At 36.6% G+C, this 12,061-nt stretch overlaps 1 protein-coding gene across 6 annotated transcripts in view; it reads right to left on the reverse strand.

Annotated features, from left to right (window-relative positions):
- Positions 1–12,061, reverse strand: part of BCAR3 (BCAR3 adaptor protein, NSP family member) — a 97,681-nt gene that overhangs the window by 29,203 nt on the left and 56,417 nt on the right. For all 6 annotated transcript variants that reach the window (XM_084528345.1, XM_084528347.1, XM_084528348.1 and 3 more), the window contains exon 3: positions 8,443–8,482. In XM_084528345.1, the coding sequence (XP_084384471.1) occupies positions 8,443–8,482 (40 nt within the window). The remainder of the gene's footprint in view (positions 1–8,442; positions 8,483–12,061) is intronic.

The following is a 12,061-nucleotide window of genomic DNA, read 5'->3' on the forward strand; positions in this document are numbered from 1 at the left end:
TAACCAAACTTCTGTGGGGGATGCCTCCAAATACAGGTAGTGCCCAACTGCTTACAACTGAACACTTTTTAAATTGTAGAATATGTGGGAGAAGAAGGATGGCAACACAGTTCTAAAACACTGCTTACTTTTATTTGTCCTTAACTCAACTGTCTACAGGCACCGTAATGTCCCACCACCCAGCTCAGGTTGTACCATTCCTGTGATATTTCTTACTGGAACTGAGTCTTTCATGTCCTTCTAACCTCCTGCAGGCTGTTGGTGCAGCTCCTGATAATAAAGCAATAGATAGCACTGTAGTTGTAATTACATTTGTTTGCATTGCAAGGGTGTGGTACAGGAGAGGTCAGCAAAACTCCCTCCTTCTATGGCAGTTCTGTAAGGCCTGTAGCTGTTGTACAGGAAGAGTAAGAACATGGAGTTTGCATCTATTTAGTATTTAGTGTTGAATGAATAAACCTCTTTGGAAATACCACTTACCTAAAAATACAGATTGGAATCTGCAAGAAATAGGTGCCCAACCTCCTGAAGAGCTTCCTACAGGGTCCTAAGGTGCACTTTAAGATATCCAAATACCTTTGAAAAAACTGATCTTTTATTAATAACATGTAAACTTTTTAGACATCTGACAATAGGCATTGTTTGTCTTACAGCCATCTATTAAGAGGCCACCAGCCAGTTTTATGTATCTTATCAAAAACTAGTCTATATATGCTTGAGCTCCATCTACTGTCTGCCAACTTGCATACAAACATGAAGCTATTTTGTAATGCCTCACCTGTTATTTTTTTCAATTTATTTATTTGTATTGGAATAAAAATAAATAAATTTGAAAAGGCGTAAATTTACTTTTCTTTTAGAATTAGTTCCAAACTTCTGGCTCATATTGTCTTCTTTTTTTAGCCAACATAGCTGTCACTAGTCTAACTTCAGCATTACTTGACACAGTACAGTTCTCTTGCATATAAAACGCTAGCTGCAGATTTCTTCTGAAAATCTCTCCAATCCTATCAAAATAAAGTGTTTATCTGAGATTTACTCCAATTTCAACTGTAACTCAAAAACACACACACACACACACATATATATATTACTTTGCCGAAGGGAGGCACCTCAAAATCAACCTTCTATTGAAAACTCTAAAATATCCAAGAATACTTCCCTTTTATATAAGGAGGGGTTTTGGTTGTGTAACACTTAAAAATTAAATCCACAAGTCATTTGAGCTCTGCTGGTGCTCAGTTTTTCAAACTCTTTAGCAGCATGTATGAGTTTGAAAGGTCTGTTTCCCTCACGCATTTTTGCGTAATAGACTTTGATGAAATTGAAACAAAAGCAGCAAGCTCACCTCAGCTCATGTGCTCCCTTTCAACATTTTCCTAATGGAAAGATTTGAGGGCAAGGAGGCCCTCAGTGTATTCTAGATAGCCAACATAACATATTCTCTCATTCACATAGGTGCTTAGTTTCTAATAGTATTTGACATAAAAAAAACCTCAATCAGCAAATCCTACTCCTTTGAGAACACAAATTAATAGATGGTATCTCTACTGAAATATAGTTCTAATGTTCCTTCTGCTGCCTTCTCTACAGGCCAACCTATAGCCAAACAGTATTTCAAAAAGAGGCAAGATTGTACAGACATGCACAATATACCAGTCTTACCCTAATTAGTTTCTATAAACATAGCTCCAAGAGATTAGGAGCTTCACCTCCATACACTTTGTCTGGAAGAGTACCTGAAACGTTCTTTAATAATTTGACTTCAACAAGCTATATACTCACTCCCCCTTGTGGTTTATGTATTTATATATGTTTAAAAATCAACTTAATCAGGTGCCACTATGAAGGAGTTAAATATAAACGTTTTCATGTGCCAATCAGCCTTTGCTATTAGTCCACCCACAAGACAATGAAAAGGACCCAATCATATCAATAACTATCATCCTCAAAGCACAGTTCCTGTGGAACAATACTGAAAACCCAAAATGAAAAGTATTCTGCACAAAGGACACAGCTCAGTAACAGTTAAGAACAGATCAACACTAAAGATGGTAGACTGCAGTCAGGTTTCTCTTCTGTTCTGCAGAGTTCAAATATCTCACATGGAAAGGATTAAATTTTATCTGCACTCATACCTTTTATATATGTACACACCTATTAACATAGATATATAAAAGACTAGTGTAAGCTATAAGAATTCCAGCTGATGCCAACACACAGCAAGACACCTTTTTCTTCTTGTGTCAATAGACACAAGCGTTTGTACAGAAATTGAAAATGGAAAGAAAACTAAATCCACTTTACAACTGGATTTACTTCAACGTGTTCTCCTCTCAAATCTTCAAACACTTTTTATCATGCACAGGGTTGCTCTTACCAAGAATACTTAAAATGTACACTACAGTTGAAGTGGGAGAAATTAGGCACAGTGAAGGTATGATTCAGCACCTTTCTTTCTCCCCCACAGGAAGCACTTTTGTGGGAAATGGTACACTCTTTTTTAGCAAATAAGGGAATACAGCGCCTACTGCAGTGTAAAGGACTGGGTATGGGATTACACAGGAAAACACTGTTTTTTCCAGAAATGATCCGTCCCTTCAACAACCACGATATCTGACAGATAACTCCTTTTCCAATGAAAATGAATCACAAATCAAGAAGAACTAGACAATGTCTTAAAAGTAAAAAAAAACAAAAAACAAAAAGCACCTAGTTTTACCCCTTTCTTTGAAATGTAAATAATCTTCATCACCTACTACTATTTCTTTTCACTGACACTATCATTTTGACTTGGGGATAACATAAATAGCAATCTGTAACTGTCAGCATTTGAAGGCCACAGGCATTAATATTTTGGAGAAAAAGTTTTTTTCACTTAAATCCAAGTTTCACAAGATCTCTAGAGACAAAATAATTTTTTTTATATTATGAAAGCTAGGCTTTTCTCTGCATCTCAAAATTTCTACCCAACCTGTCAGATTCAGGTTTTTCCAGTTGACATTTCTCATCTGTGAACATGGCTCGATAACAGTCATTGATCTAACAAAGATACTGAAAAGATCAACTAAGTGTCTACTGGCACCAGAAAAAATAGTGTAGTGTAATTTTATAGACAGTTTTCTACTCAAAGCTTATTGTGATATCTGTGCATTCAGTAGCTTGTGATGACTCCAGAACAGATATAATTTAAGAGTTAATGAGTGATAACATTCAAGTACCAGAATACAGACATCAACAGGGTCAAATTTATAATGAGAGGCTAAATGTAAGGTTAATCTTTAGCATGCAATTAGAGAGAATGCATGCTGCAAGAAGACATATTTTAGATTTACCAAAGCACACTAGGCACTACAAAAGCTGTTGCACATGCAAAATACCCTAAACTCTTTCAGCATCAGGGAAAGAGAATGTAAGAACCACTGCTAAAAGACTTCAAAATAAAGGCCAGAATAATTAGAAAGTTACTATCCACTTGACTAAATTCATAAGGATTATCATTCACAATGGAAAAATAAAATACAATCTCAGCTCTCAGTATGCTAAAACAAACAAAAACACCACCACCACCACAAAACCCAGATCTTAAGAGCTAATCAGGTCATTCAAGAATTGGGGGTTGGGAAAGAACAAAAAGCCCCAGACATTAACATTAACATTAACAGGCTAACTTGGGAATCACCCTACTAGGGAAACATGAACTAGGACAGCAGACTGAGAAGAGCATTGTCTTGCACAGCTGTAGAATCACTGTTCCTGCATATTTACTGGAAACATGATCTTAAATTTTATTCATCACTTTGTACCCAAAAGACTATGGACTTGCTGACTCGGCCGTCTTTTCAGACAGTAGCCTGTTGGGTCAAACAAATCTCAACATTGGAAAGTATTGAAGCTTGGGTGTAATTATAGATAACTGCTCTATCAAATGAAACAAGTTTGCGTTAACTTCAAATAAATGGGAGCAAGATTCTCATAATGATTTTAGGGCAATTAACTACTTAAGAGCTGCTGAATTTCAATTACATATACAAATCCTTAAGTCTTGTTTGAAAGTTTTCTGGGCTGCTGAACAGATTAGAACATCTGTTATAACAATGTCAGTGACACCCTCATAAAGAATTTCTCAAAAACTTTTATGATTTAAGAGGAAGCATAGATGGTGGAAATCTTTCTTCCTCATTCTTTGCCTCTGCAGAAAAAAAATGAGTTTTTATTACTATGAAAGTTATAATAAATTATGAAAATTTTGATTTTTAGTATCCATGTCAAGTAAAATACAGGTGCAGTGTTTTTTTCCAGCAGAGGGCAGCGTATAACTATCAGTTAAGCCAGCAAGCCTCAAAAATTAAGGATTTTTTTCACTGTGAGTTAGATAAATTTATGTATTTAACATTAGATTAGATCTAACAGTATCTAAACTTTCTGAATTACACAATTTATGTACAAGAGGTAACTACTGTGGAGTGATATTTGTGAAGGATAAGCTCCTACTAAGTAGAGAAACATGAAAAAATGTAAATGTCTTAGTAAAACATCATTGAGACCAATGCCAAAGTCAAGCCAACGATCTTCAAATTTGATACCAATCCCGTAGTGACAAAGCAACATCTAAAGTCAAACTTAACTGTATGGGCATACTCCGTTTCTCCTTGCTGAAATACTCACCCGATACTTCTACCTTCTGTGATGCTGTTGCCACTACACTGCAGTTGCAAAAGGGAAAAAAAAAAAAAAAAAAAAAAGACTTACGGGGTCAAAAAGAACATTTGGTGCCTTAGTGTGAGTCAATCCTCCAAGCTCAGATACTTAATGTCTAACAGTCAGACAACACAGAAACCCAACAAACTTTCCATTCACAAGTCACAACTCGCATCTCAACAGACAAGTCTCTACAGGAGAGTGATACACAGCAGCTCATAAACAGGTATACACTGTACTTGGCAAGTTTTCCAGTGTGGGGATTTCTTTAATATATTTCCATGTCTAAAAAAGGCTTCTTGCAATGCAATCTCAAATGTGATCAGGAAGAACTCTTTCCCAAACTGCAAATACATGTTATGCTGACAAGGATTTTTTTCTAAACCTTCCTAAATGTATGAATATACAAGCTTCCCTTTGGACAGTACTCCTCCCAAGTTATCTTCTTGGAACAGCCACTAGAATGATGAGGGTCAAATGCCCCCACGTGTGATTGACATCAACAATACGACGAATTTGTGCAATACAAACTGTGCATCAATAAACCTCATCATGGGATCCAAGTTCCCTGCAGTTGAATTAAACCCACAGAGTACTGTCCTATCTTGCAAAACTAGATATAACCAACACGTTGGAATGTCACCAGCATTTTATTTTTAGTTGTGTTCACTAAAGCTGTCACAAATGGCAATATGATCTATGACAGCTTGCTTTATAAAAAAATCAAGGAGTAAAACTAGGGAAAAATGAACACTATAGTGCTGAGAAACATGTATCATTCAGTAGAACATCACAAGGGAATGGCATTTTTCTGCAGCTGTAACTTCCTTAAACCACTGACAGTTGATTTTCAAATATGAATCTAAATATAAACTTGCCTCATGACCATGCTCAGCAGACAATCAGTCATAAATTCTGTAATTCTTCTTCTAATGGATTAAAATACATTTCCAAAATCTCAGGCCTTAGTAATATTCTGATGAGTATTTCTGTACTTATTAGCACTTTTCCATGGAAAATACTAAAAAGGCTTACATAAAATGAAGAGAGAAATCTGTTTCTTTCTTTCTGCTGTGATACAGTTTTAATGACTATAGTGCAGGCTTCTGTCTAGAAGATCCTAAAGTATTTACAGCGCATAGGAATGGGACAGAAAGCTATCTTCAGTTCACACGAATTTGATCAAAACAACTCTCAAGAAGTTCTCCAACACACTCAAAGCTGCCAGCACTTGATCTTTTCTCCCTTGCAGGAGACTGTTCTGTGGATGCGTAGACTCACGGTGTGGGAAGAACCTGCTGAGACTACCAATGGATCTATTATTTGGCTCATAAAACTTGTAAAAATCTCACGGAATGTACAACGTGCCTTTGTGTCTGTAAATCTCTTTCATGACTTAGCAGCCTGACTCAAAGCAGTCTGGCCTGTTTTTGCTTCTACCATAAAAGGGGTTTTGAAAGAGCCATTTAACTGTGACCATGGTTTCAGCAACACTGTGAAGACAAAGGAATGGTTGAAGTCATACAGACACTTCAGTACTCAGACTCCAGCAAATCAGTACATTTTTTTCCTTAGAACTCGGTTTTGCATAATTAGGTCTCTTTGTATACTGAATGAACTTATACATCAACATTCAAGATGCAGAAAACTGCCATTTGTGAGCTGTACTCTAGATTCAAGTATTTGAAACCACAGCACATCTATAGAGAGCAGCCTATAAAAGAACATCTTCAGAGGATTAATTTTATAATCGTGCCTTTTCTATCTTGTATCTTGAACAAAATAGAGAAGGAAAAATAATTTATTTTGCCTTTCCTCCAGCCAGAGAGTATCTAAATGCAAGGAACTATTCCTATTACTTCTTGTCACCAGATTCTAGCAGGGTAAAGGTTTGCATAAAGAGAAAATTGATACAACTGGCTTCTGAGTTTACCATCAGTCTCTTTGCCCTTTGTAGCAGTGTCTGCATGTAGTCACTACTGCCGTGATAAGCACTATGATATTCTTTCCATTGTGAAACAGAGCATGTTGAATCAGAAGATAACCATGTTATTTCTTGTAGCTGAATTAATTCTGCCCATTCTATTTACAGCAGAATCCAATTCTGAAGAGATGTTGAACACCTCCCAGCAGGAGCACGTTCTGAACAAGTATTGCCTTTCTTACGGGACCCACAACGTCACGTAGCATGTTTGCATCACTACAGAAACAATGAGGATTTGCATCTGAAGTTGCTCTGCTTACCTCTTTTAAATTATTTTAAAGTTTAAAACTAGCTGTCTTGCAGTTGAAGGGGACTAGGTATGCCTTGGCAAGCTCCCCAGTAAGGTCCAGTCCCAGAGTACCAAGGCAGAAGCACGCTGATGAGGGTGATGACACTGACAAGTCCTGTGACAGTCCAGTGAGCCTCAGGCAAGACAGGTTAACAGGCCAGGTCCAAGGTCCATCCAGGACTTCCCAGGGGACTTTGCAACACTGAACTAACCAATGTTTAAAGCAGAATTTCACCAGCAGTCCCCTGAGTCCTTTGACATCCCCTTTTCCATGGGCCTTCCAGTTCTGGTCTTCCTCTTCTCTTCCTCCAAACTTTAACTCCTTCCTCCGCCCCAACCCTAGGCTGAAGGTCCGGCAGACAACCCCTCCCACAGGCAAATTAATTCTTGGCACTTTCCTTTGGCAGTCCCTTCCCAACACTGCCTTACTGTTTCTCCTAGTTTACTTGTTCTATCAGCCTCAACTCTAACCTGGGCACCCCTCCATTCTCCTCAACTATGAACACCCACACAGGGAATTCTAGCAGCAGAACCCAGCTGACTTTGGAATATCCTATTCAATTTGTTGCTATTGGCTCTCTAGTCTCTTTGTCACCTCAACTCTAACCTGAAGCAGTAATATACACATCTGAGAAATTCACATGTCCATATGGAATAGTTACAGAAATACCCTATAGTCAAGGATAATCTGTACTTCTCAGATCCTTTATAGAAAATTAGAATCTTTTAAACCACAGAGAAAAAAGGCCAGAAATTAAATAATCCCATATCTGAGAGACATGATTTGTAAACCAGATTTTCGTTCTCTAAGACATACTATTCACTTAAATTAACCATGGTAAAAGGTGCTAATTCAATGGAAATTACAGACATGCAGCACTACAAGAGGCTCTCAGTACGGAATCACATCCCTCAGGTTTCTTTCAAAGTTTCTATATTGCCAAACAAGGACTGACTTTTGAATAAAATTTATGAATGCTCCACAGTGTTTATGATTTACACTACTAAAATAGGTATCTATATATTTTAAGTAGTCTCATCTTGTATAGAAGGAAAACAGAATATACAGTTTTGCCAGGATTCCACTTACTTTTTGGATCAGAAGGAAAATTTTTAACTATAGTGTTAGCAAATGTATTGCTAAAACCATAAACCTGACATTTTTATAATTTTTGCAGATATGTTCCTTCCCAAGAAATGCATAAACAAGAATATGAACTCTTTTAAATTGTTAACAAAGATCAAAGTCACCATGTAACAGAAAAGAGGCCCCAGTATCAAAATGCAGTCTACCCCTGAAACATGATGTCCACTGAAGCATGCAGAAAACAGTCTGACATTTATAATTAGTTTATCTCTAACAAAAGATATACAGAAGCACTATTTATCTACAAAGAACTGGAAAGACTCTGGCAGTGCTAGTTATATACTGAATGAAATATGTGAAGGGTAAGAACTGGTACCTTACCTTAACATACTCCAAAGCAGGATCCAGAATATTCTGATCTCTGTAAGAAAACAGGGCAAGAGGAAGGAAGAAAGGACACAAAAACAGAAAAAAAAAAAAGGTGAGTTCAAGTATTTCTCATCCTGAATAGATATTCACATGAGCAATAGGCTACTAGATCATGTTAAAATCCTTGATAAAAAATGCCTGTGTATCTAGATGGCCTATTCAAACTTTCAACTAATTTATAAACCACTGATTCCTCCTAGAAAATCAGTACTAGTTGAAGAACTACTATTAATTAATTTGGGAAATAAAGATCATTATCTAGTTTTAAACGAAGTAAAAACAATCTTACAAAACAAAACAAAACAAAAACAAAAAACAAAACAAACAAAAAAAAACCACACACTCCAAAAGATGGCTGATAATAGCTATATGCCACCTAAAACATATCAAGTAAAGGGAGAAATCTCTCGAGCTTTCAAATTTATTTCTTTACTTGTATTGTTTTCCCATTTAAGTTACTTCTAATGATAGCATTGCTAACAGAAGAAAGCTTGTTATGTCAATCAAGTTTGCCACACAGACAACATAGGCCCTATAATTTTAGAAAGAGAACCCTGTTCAGTGAAAGTTCTGATGATATAATATTGGAAACTTATTAATAAGCTTCAGATATGTAGACATGGGTTACACTGGAATCAGCCAACTCAGAATACTGTCTCTAAATTTACTGTGTTATCTGAAATGTAATTGTGTATCACTTGACACTGTTATTGTTTTATACTCAGTTTTAAGTTTGGCTCCCTCGTGGCTTTTAATGCAGAACATTACAGAACAGAACTTTCCTGCTTCTCAGCCCTGCCTCTAAGAAGTCTTGCAATATGATGGTGCTCAGCTGTCCATGTTGGAGCACGGGTTGCAGTTTCACATTATCCCAGTATTTATCAAGGGTCAAATTCCATTCCCAGTTTAGTTTCAGAAAAGTAACAACAATGCTGCCAATCCCAGTGGAAATAGAATTTGGTCCATTTGAAACATTTTCCTAGACCATGTATAAAGAAGGGGCATTGTGGTAACCATATGCACAGAAAATATGTAAAAACATACCAGAGAAAACAGGAGTGAAGTATAGAGCAAAAAGAAAAAGGAAGCTGCTAACAATTGAAGTATTTTCTTTTACAGCAGTTTGCAATTTGGCTGGAAAAAAAATGCCATTCTTAACCAGGTCAGCAAAGTCCATAAACTCTTCTCAAATGATCGTGGAAAGTTGTGCAAATAATGAACACTTCTGAAAAACCTTGCAATTTTGCTCATCAGTAGGCTGTGGAATCTTTCAGAAAAAGGATCTAACAGCACTGTATATGCAACAAACTTCTAAAGAATGAACCTGAGACTAACAACTAGTTTACTTGCTCACTTCAGCAGTGAGAATGTTTCACGGTCTGCATTAACAAACTACTCCTGCAGACTAGCCTTGCTATGGACTCTACTGTTCCCATTTTCAGATACAAGACAATGGATTTTTATGACAGATGAAGCCAAAGTAAAATAAATTACAGAGGCAGAAACACTTTAAGACAAAACAGTCTATCTACTGCCATGTAAAACATAGAAAACAAGAGAAAGAGAGAGAAGCCTACATTTCCTTCACTGTACTCACCTTTCACACAACAGAAGTGCCTTGAAAAAATTGGTCTTAGCAAATGGATGCTGTAGCAAATTTCTTCACAAGTACTAGAACGCTTAATCTGGTAAGCTGCTATACAGCAAAATGTAGCAAACCCTGCAATTCATGACCAGCTCAGGTTTATATTATAGGATATTCATGTTGGAGCTCTCCTCACCTTTCTCCTAACAGATCTTCCCCTCTCTCTCCCACCTTACCTTGGTGTCTAACTTTTCATCTTTGTGCAAATATTTTAGTTTATTTTCAAGGAATGGTAAATTTCTGCAATAACTAGTAGTAAAGATTAATTACTACATTTTCCTATCATTCAATTTCACCATAATATGGCCATATTAAGCAGTTTGCCAAAATAACTAGGAAGTGATTGCAAAACTACCTCCCGAATCTCAGTTCTCTGTTAGCAATGATAATGTACTCCTTTATGCCACATGCTCCCAGCAAAAGAAATCTATAATGTCAAGACCCTTCAGAAAAAAAAGGGTCAAAACACAGGCCTTTTCCTTTTTTCTTGTAAGGCATCTTAATAAGAAGGGTGAAGCCACAGCCTCGTTTTTTTTTTTGTTTGTCTGTTTGTTTGTTTGTTTTTTGTATTGGATGATACAAAAAAATACAATACACTTTCAGATAACTACCAGACCAAATAAAAGGTACTTGCAGGCTCTGATACTTCTCAAAATCAACATGATGGAAGGTTTCTTGCAACAAGACTGAGCTTTGCATTTTTCATCAGATTTTGTTGGATTTCAAGAAATGCTAATATCAATCTTCATAATGAGCTTGACTTTACATCTTCATTCATTTGTATGTTTACCTACAATATGTATAAAGCAGAGTCAGTACATAAGTCAACCATCACTGTGTAAACCCTGGGTTCATAGGTTAGGTTTTATTGCACATTTTGGCTTCCTAATAATCAGACAGGCCCTGCTTCCAGTTAGACAAAAAGCTGATCCCATATAATACAGAAAGATGTCATCTGGAAGACACAGGTGTTTTCAGAGCATCTCAAAGTATGGCATTGGGTTGCAGTATGACACAGCACTGACTTCATGCTCTTTTTATACTCAGTCTGTCAGAGAAAAAGAATGTAAGAAAGGGATATTGGGTATTCACACCAACAACACCTCATTTTAAGAGGCAAGGAACAAAGACTCACTCTTTTTTTTTGTTTGTTTGTTTTGTTTTGCAGTCTGTGTATGGCTACAGAATAAAAAAAAAAAAAAAAAGAAAGGAAAAAAAAAAAAGCCTGATGATACACATAATGTGCAAAAGGTCTGTGTAGAAACTAGCAGAATAAAAACTCCTCCAATAACAGTTCACCTGTACAAGAAACCAATCGTCAAAATCTTAGCCTCCACCATTCTAAGGATGCCCTGGCCAAAAATAAATTCTTTCTTGAGCTCCCTTGTTACACCTGTAAACACTTTTCTCTCTTTTGGCTGATCTTGCAGGAATATAACCCTTCAATCTCTCGCTCCAAGGGGATGGAATTCAGATGTTATTGGATGATATTCTTCCACTTCCCAACACACCTGGCAGCCAAATGCGTAGGAAGAATTTTTAAAAATACCTTTTGAAGTTGTCAACATCAGTCGTCATCAGTTAAAAGGAAGGAAAAAATCCTTGTAAACTACTCATATCGTACGTCTGATATGACAAACTAATACTGCCATACTGCCAGCTTCAAAATATGCATTGATTAAAGACAATGAACAACTGAGCAAGAGAATCTGCTAAGGAAAATGTTTAAGTCTGAATAACTAGTCACTTAGAAATATATTTGATAAAATTATAATGTACATGTACTTGCAATTAATACTACAGCTGAAAAGAGTCCAACCCCAACAGAAATTAGTCAGTCCAGTGGCTGCAGAATAGCAATGATTTCAGTAACTCAAAAACATTCAGCCTTTCTTTTTCTGTACTCTGAGGTTTATTCAATAGTTC

This window comes from Aythya ferina (assembly GCF_964211825.1).
Source record: "Aythya ferina genome assembly, chromosome: 8".
Lineage (NCBI taxonomy): Eukaryota > Metazoa > Chordata > Aves > Anseriformes > Anatidae > Aythya > Aythya ferina.